Genomic DNA, 19,152 nt, shown 5'->3' with positions numbered 1-19,152 from the left:
TCATTCACTGATAATTTCCTCTAACAGAAAGGAGCTCTGACCCAAAAGTTCACCATGGTCACTGATAAAAATTCATTTGAATTCTCATGACAGGAGTTTACAGTAAAAATTCTCTGCCTAAATATTTCAGGAGATAGAAGTTTGAGTTTAGTCAATATATTAAAAAGGCCAAGAGAAGACTGCACAAAAGAGAATGAAATTTCTTTTTTTGTTGTTTTGTGAAGTACAGTTCCCCAAACCTTATGATTCAAGGCTGTTAAGAAGGGGCAGCACCTCCTTGGTGCTAGATTTTACCTGCCCTGGAAATCATTCAACCTTTCAATTCTTCCCACTTCACATTTGTGGATGCTTGATTCTCTAAAATAAGTGTTAAAATGAGTCCCAATCCACTATGCTAGAACTCTGCTTAGATGAACCACTATGGCTTGGAGTATAGTCAGAGAAGGCTTTTTTGCTTTTTTTTTTTTGGTGAAAAACACTCTGTTTGGAGCATCAAAAGGAGTTAATCTATAAGGATGAATTAAACCTACAAATATCAGCTTTAAAACACAAATAAAATGAAGTCAACCAACATTCATCTGCGGTGTAGTATTCTGTAAATAGTATCTTTAGGAGATCGTAACAGAAAAATAGCCTTTCCTGGCAACACCCTTGTATTTTCATGGTGCAAATATTGATAATTTGAAGACCCTCAGTGGAATCCAGATTTAGCTATTGTTTTTATGCTGTAACAAAAGTAGCAGCAGGAGGTGAAATCAATGCCCTTGGAGGGTAGGGTCACAAAAAAGAATTTATTGCCACTTTTTTGTTCTGGAACAGTTTGCAATCATAAATTCTTCATAAACAGAATACTTCAGAGAATGGTCCGTCTTCATAAATATACGACAGAGGACATCAATTTCATTTAATTCACAATTTGTGTCAGCACAGCAGATGCCAATGCCTGCCTTGATAGGGTTGTTTAATATGCAATTGAGACAGAGTAATATGCAGCACAGGGGACAAAATTTCACAGATTAAACTGTACGCACCACTGACATTTCATTCTAATGTATTTCCATTCCACACTGTTCACCTTAGATGAAAGTAATATTAAAAACCATATCCCTCTATTTTACCATTGTTAGAAGTTAAAATCCTTGTCTTTAAATTTTTTTTCATGCCAATTAAAATGTAATCATGCCAATTAAAGCAGAATGCCTGGTGGTGGTAGTGTGGCACAGGTTTTGTTAAAATTTTCCTTCCACCCTTCTCTCCCCAGAAATCATAACAACACTCAGCATATTGCATTCGAATGATATTTTTGTCAAAATGGCAACCATTTTAAAGGTATTTGGCTCATAAAGGATAGTGAAACATTCTCGTTCTTTTTTTAATATTATCTTGATTTAAAGTTTTTGTTTAGGGAACTATATATATGACATACTTCAAACAATTTTCCAAAAAGATTATTATTAATTATTTACCAAGTTAGAAACAGATATGTGAAAATATAGCACAGACAAACCATCACTTTATCTACTGAGCAAATAAAGTTGCTGCTCTCATCTATTTAGTAAACAGTCTTTAAAATGTCAGACACTAACCACATTTCTCCTAAATGGGATCAATGAATTCTATAGAATTTAGTAGGTTTGGATCTAAATCACCATATAATAAAATGAAAGCCATCAATAATAATTGAAAAGTAATGTAACAATAAGTCAGAATAAAAACTTTTAATGTTTTAAGTTACTTTGTACAACTGCAGAGTGTGGTGAATTTAGATGAGAAAGCAAGGATTTCTACTTGCAGTTTTTTAATCACCTAGATTAAGCATGGCATAAACTGAACATGGCATTCCTCCAAGTCATCAAGGTACATGGAGAGCTTTTTATTCAAAATATTTTTGGAGTATTATTCCTTTAAAAAAAAAAAAGTCAGGAAAGGGAAGGCATGCAAAATCATGCTCCATAACTGACACCACCCACACTTAGCTGTTAGAATTAATCATTTAAGTAATTGACAAATTTAGCTTACCCTTGATTTGAAGTGAAGGCAATTTAAGAGAGAAGTTGATGAAAAAATCGAGTCTAACCTCTCTCTCTCAGCTGTCTTCCAACAAAAGGACAGAACTGTCCCCTGCACAGTGCCATCCTGGTCTCTGGGTAACAGAATCTCTATATTGCCTTTTTGCCAGATTCTTGCATCTCAGTGCTTGGCTGAGACCCAGCCCATCATGGCGTGAAATGAATTACATGAAACTTTTTTTTTTTTGGCCTTTGTTAAAAGTGAGCTGGAAATTGAGGCACAAAACAGAGGCCAGTGTAATTCTACAATTCAGATTTGGGTCAAATTTGCATCTTTGTTTTGGTGGCTTTAGTGTGACTTGAAAGCTGTGGTGGCAACCCCACTTTTCATCTGAAGGCTACAGTAAATAGTTAAACAGTGATGTCTCCAACATGTACCTTTGGAATAAATTCTATTAACAGTCATTCAAGCATGACAGTCAGTGTATATCAGATACACTGTATTATAGTTGACTTGGTGCCTACCCATAATACATGGCATATTTTACTTACTTTTTTATGTATTAAAGAACCCAAATTATTAAAAATCTGAAAGGAGACAAGCTCAGAGTAAAAAAAAAAATCAACAGAAGAGGAAAAGCAGTGTTTTTCCCCCATAATAGCATGAATAGCTTGTTTGAAATGTAGGTAGTGAATTGAAAAAGAGAGATATTTGTGCCTCAAATTAGAAATCAGACAGATAGAGTACTTCACTACACAAAAAATGTACACATAACCTACAAACAGTAATAAAAATGCAAATACCCCAAGCAGTTCCCATTTTTCATTAATTGAATCCACTTTTTCAAGGAGATCATTTGGTAGTAAAACGCCACCTTTCTTCAAAGCTTCAACCTTACTAAGCAGCTCCGTCTTTTTCAGGTCCCTGATGGACATTTCCACACTGTAACGCTAAAACGGGAAGAGAAAAAAGATTTCATTAGGGAAAGAGGTGTTCTTAGAAAATCTTTGAGCACAGAGTTAGTGAGGCTCACGGGTGTTAAAAGTTTTTGTTTCCAATAGAATTTATGGTGAAGCTAAACTAAGAACATTGAGTTGTTGAGAAAAATGCTGATAATGGTTTTATATACATATATATATATATATATATTCACACACACAAACATCCAAGGTATTCTATTTAGTTGAATAAGCTTTATGCCTTTCTAAAGTTTGTATACATGTTTGATCTTTATCTTGAAATATTCCAAATGAAAATACCTGGTCTAGGGGGATTTAATATTACAATTAGTCTTGGTCAATATTTGCTCTGGAGTATTGCCCATCAGTCATTTCTGCCCTCTAAGGGACCAGTCTCAGAGTGGTACAAATAAATTGATCTCTAAAAATTGTGTAATTTTTTCCTTTTCCTATAAGTCCTCTGAATTCTTAATTTTTTTTTCATTTACTTTTTTACTTGTGTAGGCTTGGAGAAGAGGTATATATAGAGAGAGGAAAAAAACACCTCTTTAAGAATGGTTACAAATCTATGCTTCCTTATTGATTACTATAAAATGTCCCCAAACATCACAATCAATTACATAACTCTCATCCTCTGATATACATGGTTTTCTAACAAACTGTCAAGTGAGTGTCTCCTAAAAGATGTTTTGCAAGCGATAATGTAAGTGCTATTTAATGTGACAGTTACTATGGTGATTCTCTTCAAATAACTCTATCTTCATAGTTAGAAAGTCCTATATTATGGACAACTATAAATGACTGTGGATGTATTTTTTAAATGTGCACATCAAAAACACTGCTGAACAGAAAAAAACTAGATTCTGGTTAAAGTATTAAACCTATTTTACCACTTTAGCACATTTCCAAATGTATACTGACAATCCCTAAACTTCTTTCTTCAAGGCGTGAAAGTTAGGTTACCAAGGTCCATTGTCCTAACTGAGCTAAAATGAGCACCTTATCAGATCTAGTAAGAAAAGCTTTTGTCTGGCAAGGCAGGAAATCAGCAAGTTCAAAACCTCCCCAAGCACTTGGGTGATTTTATTCACCTGAGAACATGATATTTCATAAGATCCCCAACTAAAATACAATTAGAAGCAGCTTAAAGGAAAAGAAGGTATAAAATCCTTGTTTTAGTTAATAGGCCCTCAGCATTTTCTTGCATATGTTTGCATACTTTTAGCTTCATATTTTAATCTTTCATTTACACTAAACATGCACATCATTTGTATTATGTAAACTTCTCCAAATGTTAGTCATTTGTGGATCACAGAACAAAATGTTTTAAATGAGGTGATTTAAAGCATTTCATAGTATTAATGAATGTTGATCAGGGAGTCAGAGTATCCAAAATTACATGAATATGTATAATGAAAAGAATCAAGGGTTGCTTTAGAGTTCTTTCAGAATTTGGCCTGTGAAACATGGGAGTTCTGAATTCATTTTCTAATGGCAGGCAATTACCATGACCACATTACTCCAACAGTTATAAAACACACTGTCTGCTCAAGTCCTTTGGACTCAACACTCAACAAGCGTTCTGGAAACCTAACTGTTTATTTATCAGAGCAATGATTGGAGGAAAGGGCAATCTGCTTTATGCAATCTGATTCCCCACTAAAGGTGATATTGCTGACAAAGGTTTACATAATTAATTTGGTAAGACTTCTTTGACATCATACTAGAGGAACGAGTATTTCAAGCAAGCAGAAGAATTCTATTCACATCTTTCACTTATGCCACGTGCATTAACTGACAGAAGGAGTTCTCCACCTGGGCTACCCAGGAGAAGCCTCGACCAGTTATCACTTCCACTTGTAACATGCTCACCCTCTCTCTTTACCCCAACTTTGAACAGCAACTACACAGCAGATCAGTCATGAAAGGCAACAGCGTAGATGTGTCCCACAAAAAACACAGTCTTGTAATAAGAAATATCTAAAAAGCAATTAATGTACTTTTAGATATAATAAATTAATTTTCTCTGTGAAATCTAGCACTGGCAGTTACTGCAACAGCTATTATAAAAAGTTACTACGTTTAAAAAAAAATTGTCTTCAGGTACGCTCTTTGTCACCACATAACCTACTGTATAAACAGATTGATGAGAGAGAGGATTGACCGACAATGCCTTCAAACTATAAACGCTAAGAGAATCCAGCTAATTGTTAGGTAAGTATTGGTATGTGCACAAGAGGTAACAGAATGTCACATAATTTAAGGTGAAAATGTTTATTTTAATTTTTGAAGCACTCTGAAGGTTGAATCTGATACAATTTAAGGCCTCAAGCTGTATATGTCATCATGCCAGAGGGTTATATTTTTGTTGATGGGAGTATGTTTTAGCTTTTCTCCCTTCAACATTCTCAGCAGCATTAGACAGGGACAACCAACTGCCAGCTCCATCTAGTTCTTGGTCATTCTATCAAGTAGGGCTACTTTAGTCTGTAGTCAGAAAATAATTTAATCTTCATATTCATTCTGTCCACAGCAGTAAGTGAGCAGAGGCTGCCCCGCTGTGTCCTGTAGTCTAGGGATGTTATGATACAGACTACTCTTCCAATAGTCAAAAATGAGATTAACAAGTTAAAGTCAGATGGCTTTTCTTGAGTGCTAAGGTAAATAAGCATCCAGTATTTAATTTCCCCACAGCACCTGCTGTGGGCCTCTCTGTCTAGTCAAAAATAAAATATACTCTATTGAAAGGGTATATTTACATTATTAAGTGTATTTGCTTGGCCAATTCAATTTTGACTAATGAAGCCTCCTAATAGATCTGTGAATGACCTAAATTAAAGACACAGGCCACTCCTATCCTAAATGCCACTCTTGTGTGTGTATAGAGATATATAAAGAAAACTTTAAAACAGTTAAATATAACCACAAACACTAGCTTACTTTAAAAACTAAGAATTAAAGAAGTTTTTAGAAAATTCTTATTCAATGCTTACTTTTTAAAAGCACAAATACTAAAATTGAATTATAAAATGAAGTTAGCCAAAACAGGATTTCTGAAGTAAATATAATTAGAAATGCATGAAGACTTGATTGAGACAACTTTTTTGACAGTTATGCTAAAGGCTTTTTTTCCCTCCTAAAACCCCCCCCCTTTTTTTTTTTTTTGTTAAAAATCACACCGAAAATTCTGCCCAAATGGAGACTGGAACAATGCCTTGAAACAGTGTTAATTGTCACCATGGAAACCAGAAGAATAAGCCATTTTGAAACTGGTATAGAAGGCACACATTGAGCAACTCAAGCATTTTTCTGCCTCCCTCAATGTTAAAGAACAAGATGCCTTGTCACTGTGAGGTCAGAGAAAGAAAGCATCATGAAAGGGATGTCGATGCTCACTGTCTAGTAAATAAAAAAATAAAAAATAAACTACATACAGCTAATGCTACAAGACTCTACCCAGTGAATCTTTTTGAAATAGAAAGATCATCAAAAGATGGCCAGGACTGGGGGATGGATTCCACCTAAGCAAAACTTCAGGGCTATATTATGTGAACCTTGCCCTCAAAGCTCCCTGGGAATTCTGCTGTTGTAATAAAACTTCAGAAGAGGAAAGAAAAAAGGCAGCATGATGGAATTCAAAATAATGCTCTAAAAGCACACAGAGAGATTAAGACATCCATTGTAAGACTTTTGTATGGTGCTTCTGTTGGTTATGCTGAAAAGAGACCAGACATTGCTGAGCGGAGAGTGAAGTTTTGGCTATGAGAAACACAAGAATTAAACCAAAGAATTTTCTTGATTATTAGAATAGGGCTGTCAGATTCTGTGTCTCCAGGGTTTGCGTATTTACATCTTATACCGTATTTTAACTAGGCTTCATGTGATTTTATATGAGGAAGAGTAAAAGCAAGGATAAAATGATCTAGTTATTAGAATAACAGTATGATTATCTTTCCCAATGCAAAGTAATACCATAAAAACCTGCATATCCAGCATATATGCCTTTTCCATAAAGACATGACAGACAAAGAAAATACACTGAGAAAAGAAAATATACTGTCGTCTATCAACAAGAAAGCTTATGCTAGGAACACACCAAAACACCAAACCACTGGTAAAATTATTTATGAAAATATGCAGTTTTGCACAAAAGTGCAGGGATGTGTCCATCTATGACTCCCATATTGTGTTTTCGGGCTAGTGTTTACCCTCCTCATGTGAGGCTTCATGGTGGCCCCTCAGCAAGTCCATGCCTAATGCCATTCAGTGGTGAACAAAGAGTCTTTTAATATGAAAGTCCAGGGTCCACAGCTCAGCTGTACATGCCGAGTGCAGGAATCTGCTAAAGGCCAGTGTCCCCTCTGCAGCAGTATTTACGCTGCCCCCTTTTTCAGAACACCAGCATCCAGCATCTCAGGATGCATGTGATGTTTCACATGGAGCCACTATCACCAGCACTTAGCGAAGATCTTCAAAACTGAAGAAGAGAGTTCAAGCCCAAGACAAATAATGGTCTTTATTTCTTGCAAACTCCTTGTATTTTACCATTAGCAATTTATGGCGAATAATTGCACAGAGAAATTATAAAGACTCCTACAATTGTCCTTGTAAATTAATAATAGGCTTTCTTGATTGGGATAAATCTGCTGCTGAGCCTTTGGAAAAATTAAAAAGTGCAATGTCATTTAAAATTGCCAGAACTCGCACAGCAAATTACATCTGAGGTTAAGAATTGAGTTTTCCCCCCTCTTCTAGCTTATTCCATTTGCATGATCTGGAAATCACATTACATTGGCCATGTATTGTTAATTGGACATAGATTGCATTATCTTTAATATAAATCAAACTACAAATATTAAAATGAATTGCAAATTCCCTAATAGAAGATCATAAAACAATCTTTTTTAAAGTATCTCCCATTAATAATTTAATTCCAATTATATCACTCAGAAAACTTAAGTAGGAAACCTGGCAACTTATTTCTCCAATCATTCCTTTTACATAACAAATACCTAAGCTTTTTCTAATAAATACTCACAGCAAAATTCCCTGTGAGAGAACAAAAATAAAACCACTATAACTGAAAACTTTTCAGTGCTGATTTTAAGTAAAATACTGCATAAGAATACCAAGTCTGTCTCTCCTGTCCCTTCCCTAAGGATGAGAGAAAAAAGTCTCCTACAAAAAAGATTTACTAAGTTTAACAACTACTGTAATCATACTCTGAAAATTTATTATTCTTCTATTTATTTCTTAAAAGGGTCTCTAGCCCCTTAGCTTTTTCTATAAACTTGAAATCTTTCTGAAGCCTTTGCATGGCCTTTAATGAGTTTATATTAAATATTTAATACTGTTTAGGGCATATCCACTACTACCAAAAACAGTTATATTCCCAGCAGTCCCACTGTTTCAGGCAGAGGACTTGATTGATCCTCCTAGCCTGAATTGAGTAGAATGAAAAGAAGCAGTTGGAAAATAGCTGCAATCATTTAATGCAGATGACCTCTGACAGCCTCGCAGCTCTTCTATCTGAACAGAAATTTGCATGGGGTCTCTGTGCAGAGGAACAATGTAACCTAAATGGTAGACAATCTTTATTCTAATGAAGTGGGTGTCAAGGTCAATGTAAAACTGCAATGATAAATGGTGCACCACTAGGCAAGAGAAGTTGCATAGGCATTGTAGTGCTTTCACATTAATTGAAGACTGAAATGCACTGCGTGAAAAGCACAAGCCTCTCTTTTCACCATAATGTGTTAATGCGCCAATGCCAAAATGATTTCTTCAAGATGTTTGCCTGCTGACATGTATCTTATTGCAAAAATAACATAAATATGAAATTATGACATAAAATGGACATTTTTAGAATTTAGGCTTTTCCCTGATTATAACTATAAAATTCTAAATATTAATAAAAGTCCCCAAACAACATCCTGACACCTAATGTAATTCCTTTGATTCCCCTTCCTTTTCTTTTTCTATTTAGACCTGTCCTTAATTAGCTTCAACCAGCAACATTTTATGGTTCAACCAGAACCCGTCGATGCGTACTTTCATACTGAGCTAAGTTTAAAACAGGACTTAGGAGAGGAGAATCATTCAAATACATATTTCCCCCTCTCACTTATAAGTTTTCTGCTTGGTCTGCAGTTAAGATCTTCAGGTGTTGTTTGTCCTGAATAAAAATGCAATAAAAGCCCAAGGTTTGCAAAAGAAAATAACTATTTTCTAGTGTGAGAACTAGAGGACTATAATCTGGTTGTTGGACATTGCCAAAATGACGATACAGCAATAATTACACCATTTCTTCAGTTGATCTAGCAATTTTGTGGCAGTCAATATTTTTCTTTATATGAAAATAAGAACAGTAGGCTGCTTTTAAGAAATCCTGATCTATTTAAGCCCATGAAGGGGACATTGTTTGCTAATACACTCATTAGCAACCAAGCATTTTCAGTTCATCAATTAAACAGGAAATAGAGTTGCACCATTAGTCACAATTTGCTAAAATACTGATAAGAGCATATTGCTAACCATTTGAGAAACATTTCCAGGCTCAACCCGTAATTTGTTATAAACTGGATGCATTTTTATGGTTGACAGTTTTTTCTGATTCTGGTAGACCCTGTGAAATGTCAGCCACATTTCACAACACTAAGCTTCCTGCTGCAAATAGATCTTAATAATGAAATTATAGTTATACTAGTTAAGAATGGTCTATAGGTCTTTTAGTCTGCCGTCTCAGTGAGTAGAAGGCTTCCGGTCTGATTTACTATAAAATAAATGATATTGCTAGTTTGTAAGTTTGATGTAAAAACAGTCTCAAATAGAAATCAACATTCCTGAAACGGTAATTCCGGGGGAAAAAAATCTTAACATGAAGGAGGATAGTGAAAAAGGAAAAAAGTTACTGATGAAACCGTTTAAAAAACTGTACAGCTTCATCTGTGTGTGATTTGTCAGGTCTGAAGCTTTGACGTGCCCAAGGGGCAGACCCCAGCGGGGAGTAGGCTGCCGAGCTAAATAGCTGTGAAAGAAGTCTTAATGTAGGATGGAATTCAAACTAACCTTGACATGACCTCGGGAAAAATATGCAAAAAGTAAAATGAATGCACTCTGCAAGATACATCCTAATTTTGTGGTGGAGCTGGTTAGTTTTACAAACATAACTGAGACTTTAAAAGAAAAATAGAGAGCTAGTAAAAGGGGAAAACTTTGGAATTCGGGCAAAAAAAAAAAAGTAAGCAGGCATGATGTGCTACGGTGAAGGCATGTGAACCATTTGGAAAGAATCCAAATAAAAACCCACACTGAACAATATTGTTGTCAGCCTGTCTATTCAGGAAAATTGTTTTTTTTTTAGGTTGAATATAAATGACACAAAGCCAAGATTACATCATTGCATTACAAAGTCTGTTGAGGCTTTTAGTTGAACAAGCCCCATGGATCTATTGGTTTAGGACAGTAATTCAGTAAGGAGGTTTTAATGTGTTATTTTTCCCCCAGTGTCAATAAAAAATAGAATTTAAGAAAGAAAAATCATAAGTGCTCTTTAGTCACTTCCTTGGTTTTGATCTGTATTTATAAGCCAAACTCAAATATTATTTGATGCACTGAGTCTTGATTTGACTTTATTATAAATTTTGCCTGTTTTGGAATGTTTGGCTTAAGGAGGAAGGCATTTTTTCTAGCTCCTCAGCTAAGAACTGGCTAACTCATTGGATATATGGAAATTTTAATTGAGTGTCAACTTGTGTAGAAATTCAATCCTATTACCTTCTCAATGTAATTTTGTAGCAATACCAGTTATTTACTACACTACTAACCAGATTTTAAACATAATTAAATTGCTAAGAACATACACCCCAAATCTAATGACTTAAATCCCTACAGCAAGGATGTGAATTCCTGGATCAAGTGTATACACTTCTATTAGATTTTTATAAGCATAAAGCAAGCAGGAGGATGCAATCATTTAGAAGTACAGAAGTACAAGGAATTTTGCTAAGAACCTGTTGAGCATTTCTTTGTAAAGATCACTACTTAATGGATATGTCATGCCATGGGGTCATTTTTTGGTTAGTCTTATTTTTATTAGTGAACATATATAATAGCATTTGCATATGGCATATTGATTAGATTGCCAAATTATACTAATCCCATTGGTCAATAAAGAATAATAAATATTTTAACTCTGATATCATAAACTCAAGCACCTACAGGTAGTAGTAAACTGGCTTCCTAGTGGAATGATTTCCCTGCTGTAAATACTCCCATCATGGTAGATTCCAAGCTACCAATTGTTGCTACTGCTGGCAAGATTCCTTAATATTTAACAATCAGCTCTCACAAGTCAGAACTAACCAGATCCAGCACCCCACTTCCTGGCTCTAATGTAAAGAATGTGAGTATAGATAAGTCATCTTCTATCTTTCATACTCTATTGCTAGGGTCACAGAAAAGAAGAACTATTTTCTATAATAAAAGAAAAGGCATAAATGTGATAATTACTAACATTCAGTTCCAGTCAAGGGGAAACAAGAGGAAGTGGTGTGGATTTTATGGAGGATAGAAGAGCACAAGTTTCTCTACTCAGTTCTGTTCCTATGTGAGATATGGCTTCAATATGGCTTCTGTCTGGTCAGGTACTCATCTGAAGAGAAGGTAGAATATATAGTTTTATATGAAAATTATCATTTTTATATGTTGAATTAAACTTTTTAACTTTGTCCAGGCCAATCTCCATCTCTAGTTGGATCTGAACTTGCAAGCAGGTACTTCTAAATGTCTCTTTTAGATGAGATATCTGAACTTGCAAGCAAGTACTTCTAAATGTCTCTTTTAGATGAGATATTAGACCCAAAGTAAACGTAACATGCTGGCATTGTAGATGAAATCTAAGAAGGAGACAGGGCAAGTATTAAGCCAGACAGAATTAGTCAATAACCATCCCTTCCTCCCACCAAAAAAATGAAAATATAGAAAGTGCACAAAGAATGGAGGTGACTAGGCTTCAATTGTCTTTAGGTTCAAGGAGTCAACAGACAGAGTGGAAGGAATGTAAAAAGAATGAAATATGATTTGAGGGGTCAAACACAGGGTCAAAAAAAAAAAAAAAAAGGTAGCCGATAGATCAGTTTAACTGTGGTTTTACTAGGCCCAAACCTGCAGTCCTTGTTCTCACTGGATTCCATGTTCCAAGAGGGACCTAAGCAATGTATTAAATATCTAAAGAAGAGCACTTAAGGAAGTTCCACAAAATAAGCAACACTCCTCCAGGGAGCAAGCTGTTGAAGAAGCTGGAGATATTCAGCCAAGAGATAAATAAGAGTTGAAGATGACAGAAGAAAGGGAAGAACATGTTAGCAGGTGTGGAATAGTAAGAGTACTAAACAGAAAACATTAGTTTCATTTGACCTCAGAGGTCAGGCCTGGAATCAAAGACTGAACACAAGAACTAAAGCTTGGGCGATAGTGAGTTCTCACTCACCAGAGTTATTCAAGCAGAGACCAGAAGACTACCTGGTTGGGATATTTTATTGGATAATGAAGCATTGGTTGAGGATTGGCCTAGAAGAAAGTTTAAAATTCCTCTCTATTTTAGAAAGTTGAGCTTTGGGGGCCCACATTCACCAGATTAGCCCATAACGATCACATTATTATGTGTAGAAGTGCCAAGACTGAAAAATACCAAGTTAAGGAGCAAGCTGTTACTTGCCAGAAAGAGACTCAGATATAAGATCCTGATGCAGAGAATCCCAGGAGAACAGTGGGGCAAAGATACAACTACATAAAACATAAGCTATATAATCTAAGCTCAAAAATAGAGAACAAAAAGAAAAGGCAAAATTGGCTGAAAAATCCTCAAATGGTCTTCCTACTTTAAAGGCATATTTGGTGAATTCCTCAATTTAAGGAAACCTTTTGGATCCCTTTTTTTTTTTTTACTAAATATTTTATAGGAATATTGAGTTTATAGGAAACTTCTACTATCCAATTTATGCAGTTTGGTCCGTATTTCAACAAGTCCTTTCTGTAGATTTTTTTAAAAAACACAAACTTCACAAATGCCACTCTCAAAAATTTCCTTCCATTGATATAATCAGAACTTTCTCTAACAGATATCTAAGAAATGTGTTACATACAACCCATGCTGCCAGCGGCATGGGCATAATGGCAATTTCTCCTCCATGCTATGAAACTTCATGGTTGTGCTGTATTATGTCGAAAATCTGCACATCTCAATGGGTTTTCCGTGCATTCCAATGCACTTCTGTGACGATGTGGATCATTGCCATAATACATCATGACTGTTCTAATTACGGTTTCATTATGATATACCCTATCAGGGCTGTCGTAATGTCATGTCAGCACATAGTAAGAATAGTTATGCAATTATGTAATATCTGTTAGAGTATGCAGTGTAAGATGGAAAAAAAAAAAGACATGAAGAGCAGCAATTAATGTAATGAAACTCAGTTTTCTCCTTTAAAAAAGTTTCCAATTTAAAAGTACTTCCTTTGTTTCTCATCTCCCAACCTAAACAAACGCCTTCAAATACATCTGTTTTTGTTTAATTGGATACTGCTATATAGTTTAATGGACTTGTTTTTTAATAAAGCAAAATAAGAAGAGGGAAGTCCTTGACTTCAAGCTGTTCTCTGTATGTCACAAAAGAGTATGATTCACCTAATGTATGCGACAAGATGTCCAGTAAAAATTTAGGCACTGAGGTTTACTATTATGCAAACATCAATGTCACATTCTCCTGTTTCTCTTCATCTCTTGTGTGGACATAGAATTTCTTGCCTTACCTCCTAAACCTCAACTGATCAGCTCTGTCTTAAAAAACAAACTATGATAATGAAATGAGATAAAATATTAACATCCATATTTACCTCTCTAAATTATGACCATATATTCACCTGCCTTTAGTTTGGTAGCCAAAATACACCCAAATATCTACAAAAATAGAAATCTTGTCATTTGTCTTATAAATTTGAAGAATGAACTCTCAACAAGGGCATGACTTTTTTGGTCAACCATGGAGTACCTTGAATATTTGAGGCCTTCGGAAAGCCCTGAGTCAATGAATAGTTTTTCAAACTAAGTGATACATGAACTGCTTTTTGTTGTTTTAATATACAATCATGGGAGAATTTATATATCAAAGCTATGCCATATCTTTATAGCTGAATTACAGGCCTGTTCAATGCATTCATAATAGAAATGCTGACGAAGCCTAAACCATGGATGTGTATGGTTGTGCAGCAGCAGTCATTTCAAATATAGATATATTTTTAGCATTAGGAGCGACCAAGTTTGTTTAAATATGGACTTTTTTTTTTTTTTACAATTGCAAGTAATGTTAATAGCACACTGTAAATGTTAAGGCTAAGTGTGCAATGTCAAAATAGATTGAATCTCTCTGAAAATTGGAAATTCAGGCTTTTCAAACGTAATCCAGATGTTTGGCTTTTATTCAGATTTCAAGAAAGAGGGAACTAATATGATATAAAATTCATACATGCATATTTCATTAGTGCCTTTTGTATTGCTGAATTAAACATTCTGAAACGTGCTTTTCCCAAATCACATAGAGTCTTAAACCAAAGCAGTTGCCAAGATGTTGCTCACCTCAAAAATAATGCCAAATTAATTTCATAAGGAAGATACTATATATTTCTTATGTTAACTCTGCAGATAATGTTTCTCCAAAAAGAATATCTTGCTTTCTCTTTGAGGAAGATAAGAAAAATGAGAAGTGGAACACTGTAGCCATCACAGTGTATGTATCAAAAAGATATTACTGCCAAATATGGTGACTTTGGAAATCTGGGAAAATCAAAGGCCTAAATGAAGGCTGAAAACATTGTCCCCCATGTTGTCATCATCAGAAGCAACCTTTTCAAGTTTAGTGCAAACAGGCATTCCCTAGGACAGCACTGAGAAGCATGTACAGAACTCACCATGCAGGTGTTAAGACAGAGCCAATCAAAGTATTTCCAGGGTTGTCTGCGCCAAAAACACAATGGAAGTGCCATCCTAACTTCACATACTCATTTCATGACTTTTCTTTGGTAGAGTGTTTTTAATCTTTCAAAGGGTTTCAACATCTATAATTGTAATAGCCCCTTAATGCCATGGGATTCTTCTTGGTGACTGCCTGAGTGCGTGTATAATAAAATATTTGATCTCTTAGGCCAGTTTTTGAGAGTACTTTAGGTGTCTTCACATCAGATGAAGATGAATGTTGTATCAGAACTAGAATAAATGTTCCTGCAATGGAATATATAAAGTCAAGGACCATGTTTTGTTGACCCTTCATCTACTATACCTCTTATCATTATGGCTTAGATACAGAAGATAGTTGGAAAATATTTATTCATTTGAGTTTCTCCTACATGACCAGGTGAGACTGTATCCAAGCCATCGAAATATATGCCAGATGAAAGTATACCGTACACAACAATGAGCGGCATGTGATTGCCTTATTTCTCTTCAAACTTTATGCTCAATAAAAAACAAACAAACAAACTTCTTTGGTTAAAGCATCCTATACAGAAATATTCTCAAATTTTAGAGAGAACGAAGTTAACTATTTCCCATGGCCAGGAACGGTTAATGTAAGAAAAGCTTCCATAAAATGTATCAAAGAAAAGAGGAAGGTGACAGCAGCTCTTTAAATATTTAAGGACACCTTTTATGAGTTCAGTGTTTTCTCACAGCAATAATATTTGATCAGAATGCGAGAGGCTGGGTCCAATTTCTAGTTCCAACACTAGTGTGCAACAGAATTAAAAACCTTTCTGCTCTAATCTCTTTTTTGTTTCTTTGGGATAAATGTTCATATTTACCAGAGAGAGTTTTTAAGAAAATAAACTTTAAAGATTTTAGGCTTTAAGCTTTAAGTGCCGTGTCTTGCTTCAGCCTCAAAAAACTTGACTGTCATTTCAATGGATTGTTCTCTTTTTTTGTTCTCCTACGGCAAGCCCAAGGGGAAAGTTAGTCACATCACTTCTGTCTTATGGATTAAAAATTGATACGTAGAAGTTAAATGACATGCCCAAGGTCAGTAAGATCATGCTAAAACCCAGAAACAGAATTTTCAGAAAGAAAATTTTCATCTTAGTTTGCTAGGCTATTCCGTTATCCTTGAAAATGCATTTATAGATATCAGTGCAGAAGTCTGAGGAAATTGGTGGGTCCTGGGTATTACAATACAGTATAATATAAATAAAGTCAAGAATGCCATTCAAAGTGAGTTTAGAGTAGTCAAAACACAGTTAAGAACCCCACTCTATGGCTTCCACAGCCAGATTCATTTTGGTATAGGCTCATCTTCCGAACCTTCATGCATCTTTAAGAGCATGAGGTTGAGGTTAAAAGGGCAGAGAGTTTTCACCATTAGTCATATCTGTGATCCAGAAGTTCTCAGGCACAGGTAAAAATTCATTCGTGTAAGCTAAGACTACAGGCTTCCCTCATAGCTCAGTTAGTAAAGAATCTGCCTGCAATGCAGGAGACCAAGGTTCGATTCCTGGGTTGGGAAGATCCCCTGGAGAAGGAAATGGCAACCCACTCCAGTATTATTGCTGGAGCAGCCCATGGACAGAGGAGCCTGACAGGCTACAGTCCATGGGGTCACAAGAGTTGGACATGACTTAGAAACATTAGGACAAGGCTAATGTCCTAAGCAGTATCTTAGGACAAGAGCAAACTTTGGTTGTGACAACTGCTTTATAAGCACTTTTTCCAGTTATGTAAGGGACTCTACCATGAGCCTTCAGATAAGTTCACTAGAATGGCTGCATCAAAGAGAAACACACTGTGTGTGAGTGTTGTGTATGTGTTCAATCACACATATGATAAAAGTAAGGAAGAGGATGGAGAGAAGATCTAGAGACCAAAATAAGGGAAATGCATAGATGGATGGAAAGAAAGTAATGAGTAAGTAGGGAAAATTACAAAGGTTTAAACAGATGGGGGAAACAGTAACTAGTCTACAGAGCTGCTGCTGCTACTAAGTCACTGCCGTCGTGTCTGACTCCATGTGACCCCATAGACGGCAGCCCACCAGGCTCCTCCATACCTGGGATTCTCCAGGCAAGAACACTGGAGTGGGCTGCCATTTCCTTCTCCAAGTCTACAGAGAATAAACCATAAAAACTATGTAAAATAAAAGTACTTCAGAAGAAGAAGGAAATCACTGCTACAGAAAAGATCTTCTGTAAATGACTTCCTGGAAATAATCAGATGAAAGAATATGATAATGATGGCTTAAAAAATTGTGTAAGGGCTGCAAAAATTCACTAAGAGGAGAAGAGAAGAAAAAGAGGTAAGAGTACCAGGATGTGGCCATTTAGTACAGCTAACAGCCACAAAAAGAAAAGGATTTACCTTCTCAAGAATAAATGGTAGTTACTAAAATTTGTGATTTTGAGGATTCTCCCTAAGCACCATCAAAAGGGAGCCCCTTCACTGGGCACCATCTTCGCTGAGCCTGTTACTTCTCTGTTTGCTATACTGGTGGCTTGTTACCTGGTTCAAGAGATGCCATTTCATATTTTCATGTAAAATCTCTGCTGTTTAAAAACAGGGACAAAAATATATTCACCACTTATCCACCACCAATATATTTTAAGTAAGTGGGTCATGTTTCTACAAAATTTCAAATCTCTGTGGACAATGCATCCTTTTTTTTTTCTTTTAATAAGTCTCTACTTTTAATATATGTGACTTTTGTAATGAGATTTTTTTTTGGTCTGTTTCCCATTTGTAAGTAAGCATGCAAATTCCTCATTCATTTTTATTATGTCTTAGAAATAAGGTATTATAACTACTGTCAATATTAATAAAACAAGTCACATAGGAGGGTAGTCATTGAAAAGGTACACTCTCTCTCTCTTTATATATATGTATATATGTATGAAGATAGTTCCCATCTTTTAGAAAATATATCAACAAAGTGTTACTATTTTTCTCTACCCTTAATGAAAGGAGGAGGGAATTTTGTTAATATTACCCAGTAACACTACTTCTTAAAATGTACACACTTGTAACCATTTTATTACTGAGTTCTATAAACATGGAAACTGAAAAGGACCCATACCAAACATTTCAATTTGTGAAACAATGAGTTTCAAAGAGTTAGGCCACAATAAAAAAAAAATAAAAGAAGAGAAAATACATGCCTGGAATCAGATTGCCCATGTTTGAACTTTGTTTGCATTGCTTACTAGCTGTTCAATTCTCTATGCCTTAGTTACTCATTGGGGCATAATGTTAATACTTTTTTCATAAGGTTCTCTGAGGATTGACTGTGCTAATATATGCAAGATCCTAGACAATTACTGTTATATACTAAAGTTATAACCAACCTAGATAGCATATTGAAAAGCAGAGACATTACTTTGCCAACAAAGGTCTGTCTAGTCAAGGCTATGGTTTTTCCAGTGGTCATGTATGGATGTGAGAGTTGGACTGTGAAGAAAGCTGAGCGCTGAAGAATTGATGCTTTTGAACTGTGCTGTTGGAGAAGACACTTGAGAGTCTCTTGGACTGCAAGGAGATCCAACCAGTCCATTCTGAAGGAGATCAACCCTGGGATTTCTTTGGAAGGACTGATGCTGAGGCTGAAACTCCAGTACTTTGGCCACTTCATGCGAAGAGTTGACTCATTGGAAAAGACTCTGATGCTGGGAGGGATTGGGGGCAGGAGGAAAAGGGGACAACAGAAGATGAGATGGCTGGATGCCATCACCGACTCGATGGACATGAGTCTGAGTGAACTCCGGGAGTTGGTGATGGACAGGGAGGCCTGGTGTGCTGCGATTCATGGGGTCGCAAAGAGTTGGACATGACTGAACTGAACTGAACTGATCATCAAGTGTTTGTTGCAACTTGATCCAAATGTTGCAAGCTAAGAAAATATGACCTTTGGCATAAACTTTTCTAATCTCTTTTATGACCCTAGTTTTTATATTTATGTATAACTTCCCTTTACTAAATAAAACATTGAACCTAGGAATCAGTATTCAACAGGAAAAAAAAACAACCTTGCTTTTTATTGACTTCCACTGAACATATAAATGAAAGCTATTGTGCTCTGCCATTGGTTTGTTATTCTTCCCCATTGTGTCTTCCTGATTTTGGTAAAAGCCTAGGAGGATGTCAAACTAAT

The 19,152-nt window shown here is 35.7% G+C and overlaps 1 protein-coding gene across 1 annotated transcript in view; it reads right to left on the bottom strand.

The window, feature by feature from the left end:
* AKAP6 (A-kinase anchoring protein 6) overlaps nt 1–19,152 on the bottom strand; it is a 503,112-nt gene that overhangs the window by 82,063 nt on the left and 401,897 nt on the right. Inside the window, exon 10 of the mRNA XM_005695223.3 lies at nt 2,814–2,960. Within this exon, the coding sequence (XP_005695280.2) occupies nt 2,814–2,960 (147 nt within the window). The remainder of the gene's footprint in view (nt 1–2,813; nt 2,961–19,152) is intronic.

The sequence above is a fragment of the Capra hircus genome, chromosome 21, assembly GCF_001704415.2.
Source record: "Capra hircus breed San Clemente chromosome 21, ASM170441v1, whole genome shotgun sequence".
Classification (NCBI taxonomy): domain Eukaryota; kingdom Metazoa; phylum Chordata; class Mammalia; order Artiodactyla; family Bovidae; genus Capra; species Capra hircus.
This window is presented reverse-complemented; position numbering and strand designations above follow the sequence as displayed.